The sequence below is a fragment of the Rhea pennata genome, chromosome 22 (genome assembly GCF_028389875.1).
Source record: "Rhea pennata isolate bPtePen1 chromosome 22, bPtePen1.pri, whole genome shotgun sequence".
In the NCBI taxonomy this organism is placed as follows: domain Eukaryota; kingdom Metazoa; phylum Chordata; class Aves; order Rheiformes; family Rheidae; genus Rhea; species Rhea pennata.
Genome location: NC_084684.1, coordinates 1,240,891 through 1,264,526, shown reverse-complemented (window position 1 = coordinate 1,264,526; position 23,636 = coordinate 1,240,891). Strand labels below are relative to the sequence as shown.

General features: G+C 52.8%; 3 protein-coding genes across 5 annotated transcripts; 2 read left to right on the top strand and 1 right to left on the bottom strand.

Moving 5' to 3' along the window:
- The first annotated feature begins 58 nt into the window (after nucleotides 1–58).
- On the top strand, nucleotides 59–5,266 carry CLDN19 (claudin 19). The gene is made up of 5 exons (XM_062593158.1): nucleotides 59–562; nucleotides 1,772–1,936; nucleotides 2,065–2,149; nucleotides 3,229–3,375; nucleotides 5,179–5,266. Exons 1-5 carry the CDS (start codon nucleotides 340–342, stop codon nucleotides 5,237–5,239), a joined length of 681 nt encoding a protein of 226 aa, XP_062449142.1. The 5' UTR covers nucleotides 59–339; the 3' UTR covers nucleotides 5,240–5,266.
- Nucleotides 5,267–7,276: 2,010 nt separating this feature from the next.
- LOC134150065 (claudin-16-like) lies at nucleotides 7,277–9,415 on the top strand. Its single transcript, XM_062593572.1, has 5 exons — nucleotides 7,277–7,390; nucleotides 7,678–7,780; nucleotides 8,700–8,864; nucleotides 9,010–9,201; nucleotides 9,301–9,415. The coding sequence occupies exons 1-5, from the start codon at nucleotides 7,277–7,279 to the stop codon at nucleotides 9,390–9,392; spliced, it is 666 nt and encodes a 221-aa protein (XP_062449556.1). The 3' UTR covers nucleotides 9,393–9,415.
- A 2,535-nt stretch (nucleotides 9,416–11,950) lies between these two features.
- Nucleotides 11,951–23,257, bottom strand: YBX1 (Y-box binding protein 1). 3 transcript variants are annotated; one of them, XM_062593206.1, is made up of 8 exons: nucleotides 22,940–23,257; nucleotides 22,504–22,567; nucleotides 17,984–18,017; nucleotides 15,481–15,570; nucleotides 14,960–15,262; nucleotides 14,489–14,571; nucleotides 14,122–14,399; nucleotides 11,951–12,316 (listed from the first exon to the last, which is right to left on the bottom strand). In XM_062593206.1, exons 1-7 carry the CDS (start codon nucleotides 23,094–23,096, stop codon nucleotides 14,153–14,155), a joined length of 978 nt encoding a protein of 325 aa, XP_062449190.1. In that variant the 5' UTR covers nucleotides 23,097–23,257; the 3' UTR covers nucleotides 11,951–12,316; nucleotides 14,122–14,152. The 3 variants fall into 3 exon arrangements, with proteins under 3 accessions (XP_062449190.1, XP_062449189.1, XP_062449191.1); XM_062593205.1 differs by having other exon boundaries at nucleotides 11,951–12,321; nucleotides 22,940–23,256; XM_062593207.1 differs by having other exon boundaries at nucleotides 11,951–12,321; nucleotides 14,122–14,387; nucleotides 22,940–23,254.
- Between the last annotated feature and the right edge of the window lie 379 nt (nucleotides 23,258–23,636).

The window sequence follows — 23,636 nt, the reverse complement described above, 5'->3', positions numbered from 1 at the left end:
AGCTGGGCCACGGCGACGCCCCCGGGCCGGGCTGGACCGGGCCCCGCGGCGCCGAACCGAACTGAACCGAGCGGCGCGGAGTCCAACCGAGCCGAGCCGAGCCGAGCCGAGCGGCGCAGCGCGGAGACGAACCTAGAGAAGCCGAGCCGAAGTGAAGCGAAGCGAAGTGAAGCGAGGCGAACCGAGGCGAGCGGAGCCGAACCGAGTCGACGGGAGCAGAGCGGAGCCGAATCCAGCCGAACCGAACCGAGCGGAGCCGAACGCAGCCGAGCGGAGCCGAACCCAGGCGAGCGGAGCCGAACCGAGCGGAGCGGAGCGGAGGCGACCCGAGGCGGGGCGATGGGCGGCGGGGCGCTGCAGCTGGCGGGGCTGGCGGCGGCGCTGGGCGGCTGGGCCGGGGCGCTGGCGGCCGCGGCGCTGCCCCAGTGGCGGCAGAGCTCCTACGCCGGCGACGCCATCATCACGGCCGTGGGGCTCTACGAGGGGCTGTGGATGAGCTGCGCGGCGCAGAGCACCGGGCAGCTCCAGTGCCGCCTCCACGACTCCCTGCTCGCCCTGGACGGTGCGTGCGCGCCCGGGGGGCCGAGCGCCGCCGCGGTGGGGCTGAGCGGCCCCCGCGGTGGGGCCGAGCGCTGCCGCGGTGGGGCTGAGCGAACCCCCGCGGTGGGGCCGAGCGCTGCCGCTGTGGGGCCGAGCGCTGCCGCTGTGGGGCCGAGCGCCGCCGCGGTGGGGCTGAGCGGCCCCCCGCGGTGGGGCCGGGCGCTGCCGCGGTGGGGCTGAGCGGCCCCCCGCGGTGGGGCCGGGCGCTGCCGCGGTGGGGCTGAGCGGCCCCCCGCGGTGGGGCCGGGCGCTGCCGCGGTGGGGCTGAGCGCTGCCACTGTGGGGCTGAGCGGCCCCCGCGGTGGGGCCGGGCGCTGCCGCGGTGGGGCTGAGCGACCCCCCGCGGTGGGGCCGAGCGCTGCCGCTGTGGGGCTGAGCGCTGCCACTGTGGGGCTGAGCGGCCCCCGCGGTGGGGCCGAGCGCTGCCGCTGTGGGGCCGAGCGCTGCCGCGGTGGGGCTGAGCGCTGATGCTATGGGGCTGAGCGACCCCCGCGGTGGGGCTGAGCACTGCCGCTGTGGGGCTGGGCGCTGCCGCGGTGGGGCTGAGCGACCCCCCCACTGTGGGGCTGAGGAACCCCCTCTATGGGGTTGAGTGCTGTCGCCAGGGGACTGAGCGACCCCCTTCTATGGGGCTGAGTGCCACCTCCACAGGGCTGAGCAACGCTGCTATGGGGCTGAGCACTCTTCTCCACGGCACTGTGCGTCCCCGCTGTGGGGCTGAGTGTCCCCACTACGGGGCTGAGTGCCCCTCTGTAGGGCTGTGCACCCCCGCTATGGGGCCGAGCCCCCTCTGTGGGGCTGGGCATCCCATCACCCTCCCATGGGTCTGAGCCTCACTGCCCTGCTATGGGTCTGAGCCCACCTTCCCCCCCGCCCCCCCATGGCGGAGCCTCCCCGCCGGGCTGAGCCGCCTTCTATGGGTCTGATCCAGCCCTATGGGTCTGAGCCCTCCCCTGCGGGTCCGAGCCCTCCTTGTCCCCCCCCCACCCCACGTCCCCATGGCCTGAGCCCCATGGCGAGGGCAAAAGCCCAGCGAGGAAGAGCGTGGTGGCTGGGAGGAAGGCCGGGAGCAGGCGCAAGGACGGGATATTAAAAAAAAAAAGAAAGAAAAGAAAAAGAAAAAAACACTTTTCCCAGCTTTTTTCTCCCTCCCCCCCCCCCCCCGCCCCAGCCCACGTCCAGACCTCGCGGGCCCTCATGGTGCTGTCCCTCCTCCTCGGCTTCTTCGGCGTCATCCTCAGCGTCGTGGGCATGAAGTGCACCAAGGTGGGCGAGGACGATCCCGTCACCAAGGGCCGCGTCGCCGTCGCCGGCGGCGTCCTCTTCATCCTCTCCGGTAAATCCGTTTCCTCGATACACCCTCCTCCCCCCCCCCCCAAAAAAAAATAAATAAATTGAAATAAATCGAAATAGAAGGGTAGCGGGGGCGCGCGCGAGGCTGACGGGCGCCTCGGCGCGTCCCAGGGCTCTGCACGCTGGCCGCCGTCTCCTCGTACGCCGCGCGGGTCACCCACGAGTTCTTCAACCCCAGCACCCCGGTCAACGCCAGGTGAGCGCCCGGCGCCGCGGGCCGCTTCCGGCACCCTTTCCCCCGCACCCCGTCCCCAATCCCGGCGACTCCTCCGAAATGTTCTGCAAGGGCTCAGAGCGTGGGAAAAAAGAGGGGGCTTGGAGCACGGGGAAGAGGGCTCAGCATGGGAACAGGGGTTCAGCACGGGAACGGGGTCTCGGAGCATGGGAACGGGGGTTCAGCGCGGGAACGGGGGGCTCGGAGCACGGGAACGGGGGGCTCAGAGCGTGGGAACGGGGGCTCAGCACACAGGAAAGGGGTCTCAGCGCGGAAACGGGGTCTCAGCGTGGGAACGGGGGCTCAGCGTGGGAACGGGGGCTCGGAGCATGGGAACGGGGGTTCAGCACGGGAACGGGGGGGCTCAGAGCATGGGAACGGGGGGCTCAGCACACAGGAAAGGGGGCTCAGCATGGGAACGGGGGGCTCAGAGCATGGGAAAGGGGGCTCATCACAGGAATGGGGGGCTCGGAGTGTGGGAAAAGGGGGCTCAGAGCGTGGGAACGGGGGCTCAGCACACAGGAAAGGGGGCACAGCACGGGAACGGGGGCTCGGAGTGTGGGAAAAGGGGGCTCAGCACAGGAACGGGGGGCTCGGAGTGTGGGAAAAGGGGGCTCAGCACACAGGAAAGGGGGCACAGCACGGGAACGGGGGGCTCAGATCGTGGGAACGGGGGCTCAGCACACAGGAAAGGGGGCACAGCACGGGAACGGGGGCTCGGAGTGTGGGAAAAGGGGGCTCAGCACACAGGAAAGGGGGCACAGCACAGGAACGGGGGGCTCGGAGCGTGGGAATGGGGGCTCAGCACACACGAAAGGGGGCTCAGCATGTGGGAAAGGGGGCTCGGAGCATGGGAATGGGGGGCTCAGAGTGTGGGAAAAGGGCTCAGCACAGGAATGGGGGGCTCAGAGCGTGGGAAAAGGGGGTTCAGCACACAGGAAAGGGGGCTCAGCGCGGGAACGAGGGGCTCGGAGCACGGGAACGGAGGCGACAATACCTGTTTTTCCTTTTTCCTCCCTTTTTCCTTCCCCCCCCCCCCCCCCCCCGCCACCCCGCTCCAGGTACGAGTTCGGGTCGGCGCTCTTCGTCGGCTGGGCGGCCGCCGGCCTCGCCGGCCTCGGCGGCTCCCTGCTCTGCTGCTCCTGCCCGGCCGGGCCGCGGCGCCCGCCGCAGCGCTGCCGCCGCTCGCAGCCCTCCACCGCCCGCGAGTACGTCTGAGCCCGGCCGGCTGTCCGTCCCGCCGGCGGCCGTCTCCCCCTTCCTTCCCTCCACCCCGGGAGAGCCGCTCGCTTCGCCGCCGGCACCGATTTCTCAGGAGTTTTTCCAACTTTCCGGGGACAACGGGAGTGCCTAAAAAGTGCTTTTCCAAACCGTTTCCAAACCCATAGGGTTATCTCCTATTTACCAGCCTGAATTTATTTTCCAGCCTGATTTGCCAGCTGCTTTTTCCCCTTCCCGCAGTGCCCAATTTTATTTTATTTTTTCCTGTACAGTCCCAAGCACGTGCCGGCGTTGCGGCCCCCGAATCACACCTCCCCCCCCCCCCGGGGCTCATCCGTCCCCTGGGATCTACCCAAAATTGGGCAATATCACCCGGCCCTGCAAGGGAAGCCACTCGGCCCCTTTTGGGGTGATTTCTCTACATAACGGCCCTCTCTTATTTATTATTATTATTATTTTTTAATTGCACATGCTTTGTTAAAATCTCTTCTTCACCTGTCTGGGCAGAGCAGTCTGAAGCCGCTTTATGGGTCCCCTTCCCACCCCCCAAAAAAAAAAAAAAAAAAAAAAAAAACAACTGCAGACCAAAGCTACTGTCATGAGGATTTAAAAGAAAAATGCGTGATTAAAAAGAAAAGAAAAAAATCAGAAAGATGTTTTTATATAAAGAACATTGTGCATAAAGATGTTTTTTCCTCTTTTAATGAAAAAACACTGTTGACTTTTTTTTTTTCATGTTGGGGGAAGCGGAGGGAGGGGGGAAATTCGGCGCCGGCAACTCGGCCTTAATCCTCACCCCGCATCCGCCGCCCGCGGTGGGGGGAGAAAGGCGGAAAGGGGGGAAAAAAAGAAAAATTGCCCTGCAAGGTTTAATCTCTTTTTCCGTAAATTCGGGCCGGGATTGCGCTTAATTGGGCGACGCTTTGCTGATCGAAAGCGACTTTCCGCGGCCGGGCGCGCGGGAGGCTCCGCGGCGCCTGTTTTCCTTGGCGCTGGCGCTGCTGGCGAGCGGCATTTTTTTTAATGGCATCAGCGGGGAGGTTTCGGCCCGGCCGTATTGTTTTTTTCCTCCCTCCAAAAAATCCAAAACGCTGGAAAATATTCTTTTTTTTTTGGACGTGCAGAAATAAGAAGGGGGGGGGGGAGAGAGCGAGAGCGCGAGAGACCTCGTCGTCCGCTGCCAAAACACCTGCGGTCTGATGCTGCAGAGGAACGTTTAGATGGGAGGAAAAACAAAAAAAGGGGGGAGGGAGACTAAAAAAGCCACAACAAATTCAACGTGTGCAATATGCGGGAGGTGGGTTTTTTGTGCTCATCGGGAGGAGGGAGCCCGGCCACGGAGAAGTCCGCACCGCCGGGGCACCAGCGGTGCATGCCCTAAAAAAGGTGATTTTCAGGAAAAGAGAGCAAAAAAAGATGGTTTAGTTTTTTTTTTTTCCTCCCCATCTAGTGAGGAAAACATGCATATACCATGCCTAGTTTTTATATATATATATAAAATATATATATATTTTTTTTAAGGGGTGAAGGCAGCAGCAGGCTGGAGCTAATCCTCCCGCGCCCCAGCAGCGGCCGTCGTCCTGCCAAAATACCAGCCGGATAATGCTAGTTTTCCACCTTAACGAGGGGAAAAAAATAAATAAATCAGTGAAAAATAAGCTCTTCATTAGCGGCTGCATGCTGGCCGGAGCCGAGTGGCCGAGTTACCCCTCTCCGGGCATCTCGGCATCGCCCTCCGCTCCCGGGCCGTGTCCGTAATTAAAAGTTTTTTTTTTTTTTTTTTTTCCAAGGTCGAGCTTCGTTTCCAACCAACGAGCGGCCGAACCGCGGGGACCCCCCGTCGCGCCGTAGAGCGCAAAACCCGGCTGACAGAGCCCGGAGAAGGCTTTAAAGAGCCCGGCGGGGTTATTCGACCTCCAGGACGCCCCGGTGGCGGCTCCGAGGAGGTTCCCCCCATCCCCTCCCCAAAGCGACCATGAGCCCGCGGCTGCCCCGGTGAAGGTAACGCTGCCCCCGGGTCCCTGCGCGGCGCCAGCAAGGGGTCCAAGCGTGGTCGGAGCTGGGGTGATGCAGAAGGTCCAGCATCCTGCATCACCCAGGGTGACGGCGGCGGGTTCCCGCGGGCGCTTTTCCGCGCGAAACTCCTTTTACGGCCTCGTTTCGCCCCGAAACTCTCGTCCCGCGTTGCCCCGCTGCTGGGAAATCCCAGCTTGGAGCGTCGCTCCGACCGGCCCCGAGCTCGGCTCCTTCCCGCTTCCTACCTAAACGGTCCGGTCGGCTCATCCCGAGCTTGGCGAGGGTGGGAAACGGGGATGATTCGGGGCGTCTCCCCCCCCCCCCCTCCCCGGGCTGACGGGGACGTCGCTCAGCCCAGCCCGCTCGCGGGGGCCGCTGCGCCCGAGCAAGCGCAGGCGTTAAAACTGACCTCTTCTGGGAGTTATCCGAGGGCAAGGAAAGAGGAGACGGATTTGGGGTTCTTTGATTTTTTCCTTCTTGCTCGTGTAACTCGAATGGTTGAACGGATTTTCTTCAAAGCCTCCAAAACAGCCGGGGTCTGGCAGAGGGAAAAGGTTACGGAGAGGTAGCTCAGGAGGGGGGCCTGGGAAATTAAAAAAAATGCTGTAAATCGGGGTCTAAGAGGCTACCTGGAAATAACGCGCGTCCCGGCAGAGGGAGGCTGGCAGAGGTGCTCCCAGCTCAGCTCCTTCGCAGGGCGGGCGTCATTCCGAAAGCGTCCCCGGAAAGCCCTCGGGAACCCGCGCGGCACCCCGCGGAGAACAGCTCGTGTTTCTGGGTCCCCCCGACGAGCTGCTCCTGCCCGCCCGAGCGCCAGGGGCCGGGGCAGGTGCCACCACGGGAGGGGCTGCAGAGCCAAATCTCATCGGTGGCCTGGGGTTTAGCTACTTCTCCCCATTAACATTAGTTTTGTTTCCAACAACTGTGGGAATCTTTCTGCCCAAAGGGGCAACCTGAGGCAGCGAAAGAAATCTGGTGACGTCAAGACTTGGGTTGCAAAACACACCGAAGGACATGATGTCCTCTGCTCCATACCTTGGGCATACCTCCCCTCTAGAGAAGAGACGGGCTGATCCCCTCCTCTCCTTGGGACACAGTGTCCTGAGCACCCATGTCCAGCCCCAGCAGGCCTCATCCACCTCCAGAACAGGAGAGGCCATGGAGATGGTCGTCAGGAGGAAGGGACATGTCTGCCCGATGAGGACCATGTGGAGAAGAGGGTTCTTCCCACTTGTGAGCTGGGCTGCACAAGTCCCTGCTCAGGTCCTGAGGGTTTTCCCTAGGAAAAGCAGGTCCTAAGTTTGCTGCTGGAGGTTTGGATGACTCCAAGGGACACCCGCTAGCGAAGCCTTTACTCTGCCTTTGTCCCAGCACTTCTGAAAAAAGAGCGAGAAAAAGCAGATGATCTTTCCACTGAATCATGTGGATGCAGGGATGGAGGCATCAAGAAAAGTTAGGAGATGGACCACCAAATCACAGGCTCTGACAACACTAGGCAAGGTAGTTTCCAAATGGCTCTTGATTCCCAAAAGAGCTGCAGCAGGTTTGGCAACTTTGGATGGTCTCTTTGGAAGATGTGATTTAACGGCTTAGCAAGCAACTCAATGTGGACATGTCTCCACTGCAAAACGTCCCTCAACTCCCTGCCTACATATAAACTTGGTGGCTCCATCTCAGCTGTGCGCTAGAGCACATTGGCAGTGCTGAGGCCCATGAGATGCGACCCAGGTGTCTGAGCAACTCACCTGGGTCCAGAGGCCACCCTGCCCCTGAGGACTTTGCCCTCAGTAACTGATCACGCACCTGGAAAGTCCCACTGTGGGCAAGGTGGCGGTGGCAGGAGTCTGCATCTACACCCTCACAGGCGTCCCCATGAGCGTGGTCTTGCAGATGACGGCGTTCGGTCTTGCTCTGCTCTCAACCCTCTTCCTGGTCATCGCCACGTGCACCGACTGCTGGATGGTGAATGCTGATGACAGCTTGGAGGTGAGCAGAACAGCAATGGGGTAGTCAGGACTGAGCTGGGCCTTTCTGACCATGGGATTGCAGCATGTCGCCACAGGCCTCGAGAGAGGAGAATGTGATAGAACCCACCACGCTTTACTTGACCTGGAAAATTAGCCAGAAGCTAGAGCAGAAAGGGGTCACTGAGACACGTCCTGCCATGGTGGTGAGACCAGGCAGGCCTGTCGTGGTGACTCAGGAGCTGGGGGGCTGCTTGGTGCTTTGGGGAGCACCCACCTTCAGCTCGAGTTTTTTTCTGCCCCTTCCAGGTGAGTCACAAGTGCCGGGGGCTTTGGCGGGAGTGTGTCACCAACATGCAAGACGGAGTCAAGACCTGTGACCAATATGACTCCATTTTGGCAGACCACCCAGGTAAGTTGGCCTGGCCCACGGGGACGGAGGTGCGTCCCAGGGACTGCTGGTACCACACGGCGTTAAATGACCCACCGCCAGCGCAGGGACAAGCGTTTCCCTATTCCAGCCACCAAATCCTTTCAACTGCTCGCAAACATCCCCCAAACCATCTCAACTTCTCAGCCAAGATCATTCCCTCTTCTCCTTTTGAGAAGATGATCCTCACTGCCAGGGCTGACCCTTGTCAGGAAACAACGCAAGACCCCTGTTTCTTGTTCTCCCGCCCCACGGGCACCCACGGACCAGCCTTGGGGTCACGGAGCAGGAACGAGACCATGAAGCAGTGCTGAGGCCACCTTGCGTCCAAGCGGGTTGCCAAAGCATGCTGAGCCCAGCCGCAACACCTTCCTCACCGTTGCGCGGTGGGATTTGCATCCCCTCTTACCCGACGGAGGTGAACAGAGCCACGCACGGGCTGAAGCAGGGTGCACTGATGTTGCGTGGAGTCAACGCAAATATTGAAGTCAGTGGGGTGAGGACCTTCCCACCAGCCGAGGACTTGCCTCCTCCATCCATGGAGGGTCGCATCATGGTACAGAGACCTCCCCTTGCCTTGGCTGCATGAGAAAGGTCTCAGGGAAGTGACTTCATCCCAGCTGCTCCTGAAACCATTTGGTTTCTTGGGCTGGTCTGCTAATAGTTTAAGTCCCACCCCAAGGTTTCTGGTGAGCCCGTTGTCCACGGTGAACAGCAGGCAGCACAGAGCTGAGAGGGGACGTGGGGTTTGCTTGGTCCCAACTCAGACAGCTCTTGGGAAGACACTCGCTGGTGAATCAGCTGTTTCCATTGGGGACATAGAGAGCAGTCACGGAGCAGAGAGAGCAGGTCCTCTGGCCGTTCCTCAGGCCCATTTCTGCATTTTTCTCACCCTCCCCAGTGAAGATTGTGGTGACACGGACATTGCTGATCACAGCTGACCTCCTGACGGGCCTGGCCTTGGCTACGTTGCTTCTCGGACTCGACTGTATCAAGTTCCTCAAGGAAGAGCCTCACGTCAAACTGAAGATGTGTTACGGGGCTGGCGTCATCCTCGGCATCGGGAGTGCGTGGCCAGACCGCAGGCGAAGGGCGGCCGGGAGCGGCCAGCGGGACACGAGGAGCTCAGGGCACCTCTTGGAGAGGGTCTTGGGGATCGGGTTGGGTGGGGGAAGTTCCGGCGCTCTCCCCATCAGCCCCGTTTCTCCTAGGTGTCCTGGGTCTCGTCGGCTCGGTGTGGTACGCGGTGGACGTCTACATGGAGAGAGCCACGCTGGTGGCGCACAACGTGTTCCTGGGGGTCCACTACGACTTCGGGTGGTCCTGCTGGCTGGGGATGGCCGGCTCGGCAGGCTGTCTCGTGGCGTCCGTCGCGCTGACCTGCTGCCTTCACGTCCGCGCAGGTCAGGGCGCCCCGTCCCCTCGCTTCTTGGCTGCGCGGGGCAGGGGGGAGCCCAAAGATCCCTAGCGAGGGTGACGCGGCCCCGAATTTCTCCTGCCAGACCCCGGCGCCCGCCGGCGAGCCCGGAGGCCTGCCTACCCCCGGGGGCGAACAGCCACGGGCAAGATGTACGCCATGGATTCCCGCGTGTGACGGGAGGCACCGCGGCGGGACACCCTGGCCCCGCGCCGTCCCCGACCCCATTAAAGCATCGTCGCCTACGCTGGGCCGTCTCTGCGCGATCGCGTTAAGGAGGCCGGTGGCGCGTCTCCGGGCAGGGCCCCAAGCGAGGTCTAGGGTTGCTGGCTGCAGAAGCAAGGCACCCCCTTAATTTCTGAGGATAAATCCCCCTAAAAGCGATATTAAAAAAAAAAAAAATGCCCCAAAACGATGGCAGGAGGAAGATAGGGCTGTGCACAGGAGCAGCACGTGCAAGGGCTGGGAGGATGCTTGCAAAACAGCACCGTTCCCCCCCTTAAATCCCCAAATATCCGCCCTCGGTAACGCTGGCGGAGAAGTTCAGGACCTCCAGCATCTAAATCCTCGGGGCTACAGGTAACGCCGGGCTGCGTGAGGCCGGGGGAAACCGTTCAGAGGCCGGACGTAAGCGGTGCCGCGCGTCTCCCGCTTCGCGGCCGGCGCCTCCCAACGCCCGTCGCGCCGAATCGCCGCGAACGAACTTAAGCTCGAAGCGTTTTCTGCGCAGAGCAACACTGACTCCGCGTGGCTGGCGGCCCCGATAACGCCCCGGCCGGCGGGAAGTTTTCCCCCGCGCTCAGAAATTTGGCGCCGGGTAAAGCTAATAGCCTGGAGCCCTTATTAATGTTATCGTGCGGCAGCGAGTCGGTCCGGAGCAGGAGCAGCTCCTCCCGCAACGCTCCGTTTTGAAGGCTCTGCTAACGGGGAAGTGTTTTCCAGGGGAATTGTTACCCTTCTTCCCTTTGCCACCAATTCCCACTTCAACCGGTGAGAATAGAAAGGTTATCCTCGATTCGGAGCTCAGCTTCCCCGTTCAGCAGCTTGCTCCTGTCCCCTCTGGGGATGCTGGTGTCCCCCAACACATTCATCAGAGATGGAGATGCTCAACTAGGCAGAGTAAGGAACCTGGAGACAGGAAATCCTTGCTGTTCTGCTTAGTCCTGGTCCTCATCTCTAAAACGGATCCGTTCCCAGCTCTGGGAGCACTGAAGGCATCGGAGGGCAGAACCTGCAGGCATCTCCGTTACGGTTTGGAGATGAGAGGCAGCTACGTGGCCAACGTCCAGGCTCGCTGCTCCCCCAGGCTCACCCTCGCTCTTTACCCAAAGATTAACGCAGAAACGCTGCTGGCCAACCGCTGCGACGCTACAGACACCTAAAACATCAGGAAACCCAATCGCTAGAGCTGCGTAGCAAATAAAGAGCGGCTCGAGAGCGTGACCAGCAGTCTGATATTAAACAGCAGGATGTCTGCAGTCCGAAGGATGGACAACTCGCGGGAGACAGCCCTATCGGTGTAGAGGCTGGGCGGTCAGAAAGCATCTGAAATGGCATTTAGATACGGGGCAGCCCAGATGCTCACCCGACTCCCTCTCAAACCCCCCTGGAAACTCACCTTTTCCCTGACCTGCCCTAAATTCCCTTTCCAAGGGGTTAAGGCACCAGCAAGTTTGGTAGGACCTCATCTGCAAGAGCCACAACATCGGTGTCCCAGCGGTGGCACTTTGCAGGAAGCTGAAGTACCCAAACGTAACCTCACCTCAGTGATTGTCCTCTTCCAGCGGGGACGACGCCGAGCTGCCTTCAGCTGACACCAAGCTCCTCCATCTTCCTCCTCTGGAAGCCTTTTCACACATTTGCAGTAGGATTTGATCAAAACACACACACTTGCCGATAGCACAGACTGTCCCTCTCCTAGTATGAAGTGTATTAGGAAGGATGGTCACAAATTCCTGACTCAGGATAGCTTTACTCAAGCAGATGGATGCAAAGAGGTAGGGCAAGCAGAAAGAGGGAACCCCCAGCGACCTGCTGCAGAGCTCTGCCTCGGAAACAGGAGGCAGCAGAGGCTGCCTGTCACGGGGTTTATTTTGTGAACCAGCTTCAGCCTCTGCATTTGAACCTGTGGTTTTGCAAACGTGAGTTTTACGCGCTGCAAGTTACCCGCATGACACAGCGGCTGCTAATCACAGGTCATCCACACCGAACAAGCCCCGAGGCACCACACTAGGAAATACAGGGCACCAGCACTCAGTCCAGCCACACGACCTGCACCGTCCCTCGGAGCATCCAGCACAAGCCCCGGCCTCTCCCCGTTACAGCCCGCAGGAAGGGGATTGCTGTCACCTCTTGCTGCCCCGGGTGCTGAACCTCTCCCCAAGCCCCCGGGCTCACACGCAACAGGAGAAGAGGCTCCACAGGCCTCCCTAGGTGTTTCCCCGCAAGAGCCTGTGCGCAGAAACACATGGCAAATCCAGTTAACTCCCACCGCAGGAAAGTAAAGGAAGGGTAGCTACAAACACGCTCCGGCAGGGCAGGAACAGGAGAACAAGCGCCTCGCAGTTGCACAGATTTCACTGTGGTTTCAAAGTGAAACTTCAAAGTGAAGAGTGCAGGAGCTCGACATTTTGTTAGGGATCCCTAAATATAAAGCATTTTTTTTCCAAATCCTCTTGCGAGCACTTACAGCCTTTCATACAAAAAGGAGTTTAAAAACAGCCAAGCACACAAGGTAATTCTTTAAGACCTTTATTAACAGATGCTTGCAGTTTGACTTGAAAAAATCAGGTGTATATTTCATACAAATTAAAAATGAGGTTCTTAAAAATCTCAACTTGACCAGATATGAAACAATTTAAAAACCTTTAAAGGTGTATTGAGAAAAAACAGGCTTTTAAAAAACGTGTTTATCGTTTCCAAAAGGAGACTTCTTTAGGTAAAAATAATAAAAACCCCATGCTGCATAGATAATGCAGATAGTTCTAGTAATCTGGTCAACAGCAAAAAGCAAGCACTTAAGGTCTTCAGTTCCAATTCTTTTGTTCATTTCTTATTGCTGGAATTTCATTTTCTTCATTTCTTAGTCTTTTCTTTGATGACTAAACTGGAAAAGAAAAAAAGAATCATCAGACAGATACCAGAGGCACAGCTACACGCTGCTTCTACCAAGACCTACTTGCAACTTCAGTTTACACAGAGCTAATTTACCCACACGCACGTGGAAAACCTTAACTACAGCTTTGACCCTAGTAAGACACAGTCCCCTTAGCAGACCACCTGCCAGTGATCAGAACTGTCAACTCACTTGCAAAACTTATGGCAATGGATTCCAGAAAAAAAAAGCGTCAAATAAACCGTCATGCCATCCACATCTCTCCCCTCACTGGCCTCCCGTTTCAGGGACTGTTTCTTTTTGCCAACTGGAGAAGGCTGCTCTGTTTGGCTCTGCAGACCAACGCAACTGCAGGTCTGGAAACTCAGCTGCTCAGCTCTGAGCGAGTCCCCAGGAGCACAACTGCTGAGATTTTCAAAAAGGTGGTAGCACGTTGTATTTCTACCTGTGGCTAAAAGAGGCAGCAAAACTTCAGTAAGCCACCTCCCAGCCCACAGAAACCAGGATTTCTATTCTCCAACGCTACCAATAGACAGAGAAGCTAACACACACATGGCCTGGGTGTTTCTTTGAAGTTCATGATATAAAGGCAGCATCCAGCTTGTGTTAATCATTAAGATTAACACTAGGATACTACAAAGGTTCACATTAAACAGAGAAGTCTTGCAGTCAGACTTGAAAAGATATCAAATAAGCAATCTGATCGACAAAATCAGTAAGATCTAAGCCCTGGAGAAGTTCCTAAGCTCTCATAGCTGAAAGGCTTGTGGCTGCAGATGACAAACTACAGTTCACTGCTAACTCCTACATTTCCTATTAATCTTATTAATTAATGTGACCATTTATTAGAGCTCACACTAGAGTCTAAATGCATCTTTCCGTTTGCCTGCCTTCCAGGCAAAGAATGGCAAGAGAACACAATAGAGATGGGACATGAACTCTCGTAAAGGAAATACAAAATAAAAGGGAGGAAGAACAGACAAGGAAGGTGACAGAAAAAGAGCAGAACTGAGGACAAGGACAACTGTCCTAGCAGGGAACACGTTTCCCCAACTAGCACCACTGCGTGTAGAAGACAGCACCAAGTGCCAAATCACAGCTAGTCTACCCTGCAAAGACAGCGTTTTAACAAATCACCTTTACACAATCCTCCCACAACCGGCAAAGGCACTCCAGTACTTCACCCTGGGAAAGTTAGGCCCCAGACTGAATGCTACCTCAGATATACCAGACACCGCATAAAAAGGACTCCAGTAGGTCTAACACTTTCTTTATTCAAATAAAAAGCTGCCACTGGGATATTCCTGCAAATTCTGTGCCGAGTTATCAGAAATTAACGTCTGCAGGTCTTAATTCTGTTCACATCCCCTCTGGGATGGAGCTATAAAAGCTAAGATGCTTTTAGACTCAATTAAATCCTAGTGATCTTGCACAAGTTCCTTCTAGCAGTGTACTTTCAGGCACCACACTATGCCAGCACCTCCTGGATTCCTATTTAAGGGACCTAAGCCTGAAATACTGAGTATAACCAAGAGCTCAAGATTAGTAGTGTTCTACACGATAGGCCCACTAACAAAACAAAAAAGCCTGCTGGTAACCAAGACCTCCAATTAATCTGCATTTGACAGTAAAGTCCTACAATTCAATTCTGGAGACACTAATAACTACGCTCACCATTGTGGCCAGTTCTTTTGCATTAGAATAGTCCAAACTTGTAAGGCAGGAACTGGAGGGAAATTTCAAAAAGAGTCAGTCATCAAATCCCACCCTCAGAAGCCTCCGGACGCTCACCCGGATGATGGTAGAGATGGTAAGCCGGTATTTACTCAGCCCCGCCCTGCTCGGCCTCGGGAGCGGACGTGTTCTCAGCTGGTGGTTCGGCTGTCTTCGTCTCTTTGCCATCTTGTGGTTTAGGGTTCTCTGGGCGTCTGCGTCGGTAGTTGAAGTTACGACGGTACCGACGTTGAGGTGGCTGCTGACTTTGGGTCTCATCCCCTTGGTTCTCTTTATCTTCTTCGTTTCCGTCCTCTCTCGGCTGTCTCTGACGAGGAGGACCCCTGAAAGTCAAGCTAGGCTTTAACAATGCAGCATCTGACCATCGCGACGTTCTGTCCGTGCTGCTGAAATGCAAGGCTACAAAAGCTGATCTGCAGCATACCTGCGAAATCGTGGTCTATACCCTCGATACATGTTCTGCCTGACTGGTCTGCCTTGTTCTCCTGCACCCTGGTTGTCAGCACCCTGGAAGACATCGGGCAATGAGCCACTTTAGCCACACACAAAAGCACGTTAACACTAAGCCAACTAGTTCAGCTAAGTAAAAGAGGGGTTGTGGGGCTGTCAGTTGAGGCCCTAGAGCATAAGGGTAGGCAATATGTAGAATCCAGGTGTTTTTTTCAAGTTAATCATACAGAAAGTCAACACCAATTTGAACACTTTTCGGAGCACTACACTTTTAGGACATCCAGCATACTAACATCAATTCAAACCTTTTTTCCCTTACTGCTGAACTTCACTGAGTAAGTCCTAAATACATACAAGGGAGCATGGGGAGGGGGGAAGCTGCATCCCATCGCCCTGCTCCACAGGAACCAAGTCAGTGTAGTATCAGATTTTAGGCAAGCTTTACCTCCACTATCTCTCCCTGCACGGGAGGGTTGGAATATTGTGGTCGACGCCCGTAGGGCCTACGCATATAGTAAGGTGGGTACCGCCGCCTGCGATAAGGACGACGTTGTTGGGCTTGACCTTCTTGGATGTTCTCTGCTCCTTCGTTCTTTTCCCCACTCTCACTGTTCTGGTAGTTTTGCTGGTAGTTGCGTGGAGGACCCCTACGACGTGGATATCGCCTGTAATGGTTACGGTCTGCTGCGTATTTACTGCCTTGCACCGGAACTCCACCAGGACCTGTAACATTAGCTGCCTCCGCACCCTAAAGAACAAGGATCACATGAAGTAAACAACAATTATATTATGCTATAACTGATTTGCTTGAGTACTGAGCAATGATTTACATCTACATAGTAAGACAATGAAAAAACATTAGTCTCCTTGGATGTCATCAGGCATCTATGCAAACCACAGACACCACACCAAAGCCAGCAGACCAGGTTTTCTGTGCATACTCTAACACCCAAGATGCACACTTACCTTTTCTCCCTCAACCACATCAAACTCCACGGTCTCTCCATCTCCTACGCTGCGGAGGTACTTCCTGGGGTTATTCTTCTTTATGGCAGTCTAACAACATAATTTTCCAGAATTACATATACAGGTACAGCATAAAAACACTACTTTACGTGTCTAAAGTCAGTTAAGAACTTAAATGCTTAAATGCCTTGATCTTACAAGGAAGACGTCCTCGTGAAGAGGCAATTAAATCATACTGAAAGCCCACAAAAAGCTGTGAAAATTAACAGCATTACTATAGTTCTGGCATATCTGAAACACACAAAGGCCTTTTACATATGTTTAAAGACAGTAATGGAAACAGTATGAGCAATCTATAAACGCCACATCAGATTATGCTCTTGCATCCCAGTGCCCTTTGAATCCTATGTTTCAAGCACCACCAGATAGAAATACAGCTTTCAGCATACCTTCAGAGTGTTTTTGCAGAAGAGCTACAAAATTGATACAAACTGTCCACAGTATTCCTAACCAATGTTTAGCGGAGTTCCTCAACGTATTGGTACGTTCCTCTGGAGTGCTTATTTCTAGTCAACATAAAAGCCCGCTTTGGCCCTTCCCATCACGTGACTCCAATTTCTAGCCCTCTATTTCCCACAAAAATAGGGGAACTCAAATTCGGGGAAATCAAATGTGGTTGTCCCAAGCTATGTCATCACATCAGTGGTCAGAAATAGTGAGATTTCCTTGATGTTCCCCATATTGTGGTGGAAGCTATAGTATTTTATTTATCAATCATAAAACTATTCTGTGTATTTCACACTGAGGAGTAGACAGACAGCATCAGAGATGACTTTGCATGTATACATGTACCTATTTGTAAATGGCATTATTAGAAAATGCTGAATTTTCTGCTATTCAGCAGCAAATAAGCATTAATACCCATGTCAAAAATGCTAATACACACTGCTCTCAAGCCATTTTCTGTTTATCAAACACCAGCTGAATACAAGCATAACAACTTCTCAAGAATTAAATGTCACTAACAGCATTCCACTAGTTTCGTGCCTTAAAAAGGAATAAAATCCACAGCGTTATACATTCACAATTTTCTACCCACAGAGTAGTCATTTTCCAGGGAAAATAGAAAGCCCTATAGCACCAGTAGCTGAATATAACAGACATTCATGAAAACCAAGCTTGATAATTGTGTAGGAAGAAACACACAGAACCATTTCAGCTTAGACCTCTAGAACTCCTCTATCATGAAAATTGTAAAATTAAAACAAGCCACTACTAAGCTGTGTTTTTAAGAAACCTACACTGTAGTTACAGCTTAATTTCAGGAAAAGTAATGTAAGTCAAGATTACTTGCAGGTTACTGTACTTGCAAATCAAGTAGTAAGTCTGCCTGCTCTCCTTCAGGGTATATATTACTGCCTCAGTACAGAGAAATCCAGTAGAGTCTCTTGGACTTTCTCCACTACCCATTACAAAGTAGCTTATTATAAACAAATGCCTCTAGATTTGTAGAACAAATAATTGAGATGTAGCACAGTCAAGAAGTTGGACAAATCAAACTGTAGTTAAAACACTTAATTCTAAAGATTACTTTTTCTTCTCAGTGTTACAGCATCAGCAGCATACGCCTAAGTCAAGGCAAAAGAACAATCTATGGACTTCTAAATCCACACTGAGTCAAGAACTTCTTGCAGGTTGCTCTACCAGGATGCTAAACAAGAGCACCTGAAGTAGAAAGCATACAAGGGAAAAAAAAAAACAAAACAGAACTGATCACACATTCACAGGAAGTCAGACACAAAGGAACAAAGTCAGTTTGTAACACATCTGCCTTAAGAAAAAAAAAAAAAAAAAAAAAAAAAAACACACCTCACACTCTCACTGATCAAAGTCCCACAGAGCAGGTCAAAAGTAACATCTAATGTTAATGTGGCTAATATACTGCCCTCAGATTGTATTTAAGTGTACCTATCTGCTAAACTGAAAAAGGATCCATTAAAGCGATCTTTGACTTTAAAAATTTGGAGCAACAAATTCCGCAAACAGAAGTTCTCCTTAAAAGGTTTCACCAAAACTACATTCCTTTTACAGCCCACCTCATTTTTCTCCCCTCATGCTGCAAGATTTTAAGCTTATTTCCATATGCTTGCTTTGTAACAACTATATAAACCTGCAAGACAACTGGACTTCAAGTAGTTGTGCCCCGATAAATACAGTAGACTTGGAGACACTGCAGTTTTCACCACTAGGTAGAACTGAGCAGACTGATACTACAAACTTCAGGCCCTGATGATGAATGCATGTGGGTATGTAAAATAACCAAGCAGGTTCTACCTGAAATCCAGCAGTGCAGAATATTTTTGTTAAAGCGCCTTCTTTTGAAAAGTGTGAGGTTCTTCCACAACTTCAGCCCTTTTCAGGTAAGGTCATGCACAGCAAGTTTCAGAGAGGTAATGTTTCAATTTTAAAGAGAAGTAAAAACCTGTTCTCACAGAAATCTTACCTGATGGACAAACACATCTTCCTTGGTGTCATTCCTGCAAGACAACATGAAATAGGATTTCAGATATGAAATGCACAGTAAGTTAATAAGTTTAAAATCAATTGCATGGAACAGGGGAAAAAAAAAGAACAGAGAACTAGCTTTCAGCATCAGCATTGCTCCTCCACCTGCTGTCAGCTATTCTCTTAGCAGTCTACTGCTTCCAAGTAAAGAGGTATTCAGCTAACCTATGCAGGGCTGAGTGCACACAGAGGTCCAAAAGTGTCCATACAAAAGCATTGCTCTTCCCTCCCCTCACCCCCTGCATATACCTCTATCCTTCAAATCCCACCAAAAGAGCAGTTAGAAGAACCACCTGACACTGATCAGTCACCTCTGATAATGCCCTCAGTGCATGGGAGACACGCCATCAAAATCTTTATAAAACCACTGTGTAACTCACAGGTTATGGATTGGAACTAACTCTGAAGGGTCCAGAGAAGGCCAAACAGGCAATTAAACCTATTCCCACTTGGCTAATATTTGTCAAACAGAAAACACACCTCAGGCTGATATATTTTTCAGCTTTACCCTAAGGCAGTAGTTAGAAGGAAAGAAATCAATTCCATTTTAATTTAGAGGGAATGTTTTAAAAGATATATATTCTATATTATTACCGCTCAAGTGTGTATTATCAGATTTCCCATAGGCTACAGTGAGTTTTCAGAAAGAACCCTAGCACGAAGACAGTGACCTTGGAAAGATTGTTTCATTGATATAAACTAAGAACAAAATGTTTTTGATAACTACTAATACCCAGGGCACAAGATGCATTGCTGACAGGGAGGCAAAGCAAGCATCATGTGCACACGCATCATATGGGCTAGCTATTCATCTGTAACCTGTCTAGCATCACATCCTCACCACCTTGAGGTCCCTTCATTTAAGAAGTAACAGCATGAGCTGATCAGTGGTCCACTCAAGAAAGGCATTACAGCTATCCAAGTTGCATTTGTTAGCACAGAAAGGGAAGAGCTTGGGTTTCTCTACCGAGAGGAGGCAAAATTCCTCCAAGAACAACCTTAACAAATATCCAGAAGCTTCCTTTAAAACAGTTGTGCTAAAATTTCCACAATTACCATGCTGAGTTAGACCAGAGAGCAGATCACAGTACTGTACCAGTCAGTCAAGTTTCTGTTCTGCAATTAAGAGGCGCAGCCGAAACAGCCCTGACATTGGTTCGAGAGCTGTACTCGCCATTTCCACTGCTCATAATGAACTTCAGTAACAGCCACGCATCCAAGCTCACATCATATCTACCAAATCTCACTGAGAAATTAATGTCAAGTTACTCCACAGACCAATGACTCAACAGCAAAGTGAGTTTTATTTCCCAGAATGACTGGTTAAAGCCATAGCAAAGCAAGATTTTACTAAAATTTGCTCATAACTGGAGAAGTTACAGGTATGGTTAATAGAATCAAAAACTTAAGATACTGTCAAGTATTCTCCACACTATTACTACTGGCTTTGAATCATTAAAATGATTTTTCCAGACAAACTCAAAGCCATAGCTTCCCTGTCAGATAGCAGCACAAAAAAAACATCAGCTAGCTTGCTCATGGAATTGATGCCTGGAAATACCTCAAAGGTTGCAGAAATAAGATAAGCAAAATGAACACTGCAGAGCAAGTCTGATTAGCAGGAGGCTGCTTATCTTCTGCCCCTAAGATGCAGCATCCAGAAGCCCTTGAAAAGCCACAGCCTGAACACTTTCTTCTTAGCATTGCAAGATCTCCAATCAGATGCTCCAAAAACTGGAAAATCTTCAGAAAAACCCAAGGATGGGTTCCAAGTAAAACTACATAGCACTCTCTGTTCATCTCAGTTGAAGACTGGCTTGAAGAAGCACCTACCATCCATGCTCTACAAGCGTGGACAGCAGACATCCTTGTCTAAGTTAGATTTTTAACTATCACAGCAGATGTTTATCTTAAAAGTCTTTCTGAAAATGTGGTTTTGTTTAAGAGCAAACTGCAATTTTAGACAAGGAATGACTGAATTACACAGAAATAATGCAAGCAGTACACATGCTTAATCAAAAAATATAGTGGTTGAGTTTTTAAAACAGCACCACATGAATTCCTGCACCTAGATCATGTTTTTCAGCAACAACATCTAGAAGCAATTAATGTTTTGCCACTTGGATGGTGTACAAATAATAAATAGCTATCGCTTTCTTACAGAAACCCCATTCTGAAGGTCTAACAAATCATTTCATGTCTTTGCACTAGGTGATTCTCCTCTCAACATCCTTAAGAAAAGGATTGTACAAGCAAATTGATTAAGAAAGTGTCACTTTTAAGTCCAGCAGAGTTCTGAATATAAAGTGAGATATCAATGTAAAGCTGCAATTATGGTAATAGGACTAAGTCAGTGGCCTGCAGATTCGTTTATTGTTTTGACAACTGCAAGAAAAACTTGACAGATGCTCTGAAATATTAGTTTAAATTCTGAATAGAAATGCACTTCTAGCATTAAAAGACAACAGGAAGTATTTGAAGCTAACATACACCCCTATCAAAGCTGAGTTTTAGCTGTAAGCAGACTCAGCTGAGCCAAAGATGAGCAAGAGCTCTTGCAATTTCTTCCTTAGAGCAAGCCAGAGAGATTCCCGAGCTGCGGAAACATCCTCAAGTTCAGTTCTCAGACTGCAGCCCTAATCTCTCAATAACATGAGATCATGCTGGGTTTCTCATTAAAATGGCAACCTCAGGGATTAAACAGCTGCCAAATTAATGAGTGGGGAAACTATTCAAATGTCTTAACTACCTGCTGTTGCTTCCTTGCTTGACTCACATAACAGAGCATTTCCACCACTGAGTGGAACAGGAAAAAAGTCTTCCCTAGAGGCAGAGTTTGTGCCCTTTGACTTTATAGGCAGTTACAAATGTTACAGATGCTAAGGCTTGTAGTACTGACAACTGTTCAATACTTAACATTCAGCCTATACTATACATAAACGATCTATTTAAACTGGGCAGACTCAGAGCCAAGTTTTTACAGTTACAGACACAAAACCAAGTAAGCAGCTTGGCAGATATTTAGGACTGGGTCACAAAGTAACACAGATAGCTAAACAGGTGGTATTTAAAACAAACCTAAATAAAAGGTCCAATAAAAGCCCTAATATTTATGCTTGCTTCCCTGAATAAAGATTTCCCTGTCTTTCACCAAGTTCTGGAACATTTGTTTTGAGGGCTCACAGCTCTAATTAAATCTTTCCTCAACTTATTTCAGTCCTAGATTGCTAGACCCCCCATTTAATGCTTATTCCAATCCAAAAGCCTTCTGTTTAGAAAGGAAAGACAAGAACAACCTGTAGGAGGAACTACAGGTACCTTGTGGCTTGCCCCATTAGCTGAGTTACTGACAGATGCTTCCCACCAAAGAAAGGAAGTAGTATTAGGTGTTTAACAGCAATAGTTTTTAATAATGTGGCCTCTGCAAAATAACCCATACTGAAGCACTCCAGAAATGATTTGTAGAGCAATTCTATACTCCTCTACCAAGTCACCACTAGGCAGCTCACTGCTATGTTACAAGTTCAGCTAAACACTTCAAACTAAACACTGAAATTTTTCATTAATTCAACCCCTGAATCTTTTAGGCATTTGCTTTTTGAGAATATCTTACACACTCTAGTCTCATTATATATAAAGGTTACACACTCCAGTCTCACGATACATAAGGTATGAGTTTTTACATGTTTCCCTATGCATTCAGAGTTCCCTCAATAGGGCAGCTACCAAATGTCTCAAATAATTGCTTGCATTGATGTTACTGAAGTCTATACAGAAGTTAAAACAAACATTTTGTGTGCTAATAATCAGCAGACTTCTATACTCTAACAGCAAAAAGGAAAAAAAACCACTTAGTATAAGAGATATCACTATAAAAATAAATTCACTAAATGAACAAGGCTCTTGTCAAACTTAAGGTATTTTAAAACACTTAAAAATAAAAAAGCAGGACAATAAAGGTGAAAGATTCTGCAACAGAGGTAGGACATATGTTATCAACTGCTGCTTTTAAGTGTCACCATGCAGGTGTCACTTATCTAGAGGCCTTAGCATTAGAATTCTGAGTTCACTGCCCCAGCGCAAAACAGCCAGACACGAACCATCTATCCGCCCAGCGCTCTGCAGCACGCACGTGCTGCTCAGAAGTGCACTTGATCTTGGGTCCAACGTCTGCTCGGCCCAGAGGGCAAGTCAAAGTAAAGCTCGTAGAAAATAAATAAAAATCTCCCTCTGCACACGCTCTAGTGAGAAGCAACCCCGCCGCTCTCGTCAGGCTTCCCGGGGGTGCTGGTGGGGGAGAGGCGAGCTCCTGTTACGCTCCACCCCACCCACCCACCCACCCACCCCGGCCTCGAGCCAAACCCCTCGGAGGGGCGAGGACGGGGCGGGTTGAGGGGTGGGGGAGCCCCGAACCGCGCAGCCGGCCCTCAAGGCGGGCGGCCCCGCGCCCCTCCTCACCTGTTGATGAAGCCGTAACCGTTCCTCACGTTGAACCATTTCACTGTTCCCAAAACCTTCGTTGCTGCGAAAACACGCGCGCGCAGAGCGGCGTGAGGCGCGGGCGCGGCGCGGGGGCGCGGGCGCGGCGGCGGCGGCACGTGGCGGGGCGGGTCTCACACAAAGGCCCCGCGTGGCGGACATTTTGAGTCGCTCCGCGCCCGCCCCGCCCCCACCCGCCGCCACGCGGGGCCCTGCGGCGCGCGCGGGAGGAAGGAGGGAGGGGGGGGGCGGCGCCCCCAACGGTCGCGCGCGGGAAGGGGGGGGAGGGGCCCAACGGTCGCGCGCGCGCCGCTCTGAGGGGAAAAGCCCGGAGGAAGGTGGGGGGGGGGGGGGGAGCCGCGGCGGCCGCCCGAGGCCCAGGCCCTCCCCGCCCGCCGCGGTGCCCTCTCCTCACCGATGACCTTCTTGTCCCCGCCGGCGGGAGGCGCCGCCGAGGCCAGGCCGCTGCCGCCGTTCCCGGAGCCGCCGTTCGGTTTGGAGTCGGCGGGGGCGGCGGGGGCCGCCGCGGCGATGGGGGCGGCGGGCGGCTGGGTCTCGGCCTCGCTGCTCATGGCGGCGGCTGTTCGGTGCGGACGGTGGTGGTGACTAGGTGCGTTGCGCCGCCTCCCGCGGTTTGATGGTGACTGAGGCCGGCCGAGGGGCGGGGGGGGGGCTGCTCCCTGCTCCGGGCTCGCTGAGCTCCGCTCTCCGCTCCCGATACCGATCGAACTGACCACAATGGCGGCCCGCACCGGCTAGCCACCCCGCGCGCCCCGCCCCCCGCGCGCCCATTCGCCGCGCCGCCTGCCCGTCCGGCAGCGCGCCACCTCATTGGTCCTTCCCCTTCTCCCCGCAGCCCGCGCTGAAATTCCTATTGGAGAAACCGCCTGCCTTTTTACCAGAGCCGCACGCTCATTGGCTGCTCCGCCTCGGAGCTGCCAGGCTCCCTATTCTTGCCGGCCCCCTCGCCGGCCCCGCCCCCGCGAGCCCATTGGCAGCCGCCGCCGCCGCTCCCGCCCCCCTCCCGGGCCAGGCCGGGGAAGCGGCCGGGACCACGTGGCCGCGGGCGCCTCCGGCCGGCGCCGCGTCCCCTGCGCGGGACCGGGACCGGG

What these genes read in the sequence shown, in the direction of transcription:
- CLDN19 (XM_062593158.1), top strand. Translation starts at nt 340, where the DNA reads ATGGGCGGCGGGGCGCTGCAGCTGGCGGGGCTGGCGGCGGCGCTGGGC. An exon ending in AGCACCCCGGTCAACGCCAG is followed by an intron (nt 2,150 to 3,228) that starts GTGAGCGCCCGG and finishes ACCCCGCTCCAG; the next exon opens with GTACGAGTTCGGGTCGGCGC. An exon ending in CAGCCCTCCACCGCCCGCGA is followed by an intron (nt 3,376 to 5,178) that starts GTACGTCTGAGC and finishes TTTTTTTCCAAG; the next exon opens with GTCGAGCTTCGTTTCCAACC.
- LOC134150065 (XM_062593572.1), top strand. Translation starts at nt 7,277, where the DNA reads ATGAGCGTGGTCTTGCAGATGACGGCGTTCGGTCTTGCTCTGCTCTCA. An exon ending in ATGCTGATGACAGCTTGGAG is followed by an intron (nt 7,391 to 7,677) that starts GTGAGCAGAACA and finishes TGCCCCTTCCAG; the next exon opens with GTGAGTCACAAGTGCCGGGG. An exon ending in CGTCATCCTCGGCATCGGGA is followed by an intron (nt 8,865 to 9,009) that starts GTGCGTGGCCAG and finishes CGTTTCTCCTAG; the next exon opens with GTGTCCTGGGTCTCGTCGGC.
- YBX1 (XM_062593206.1), bottom strand. Translation starts at nt 23,096, where the DNA reads ATGAGCAGCGAGGCCGAGACCCAGCCGCCCGCCGCCCCCATCGCCGCG. An exon ending in AAGATGTGTTTGTCCATCAG is followed by an intron (nt 15,571 to 17,983) that starts GTAAGATTTCTG and finishes TTATGTTGTTAG; the next exon opens with ACTGCCATAAAGAAGAATAA. An exon ending in TGCAGGGAGAGATAGTGGAG is followed by an intron (nt 14,572 to 14,959) that starts GTAAAGCTTGCC and finishes GATGTCTTCCAG; the next exon opens with GGTGCTGACAACCAGGGTGC.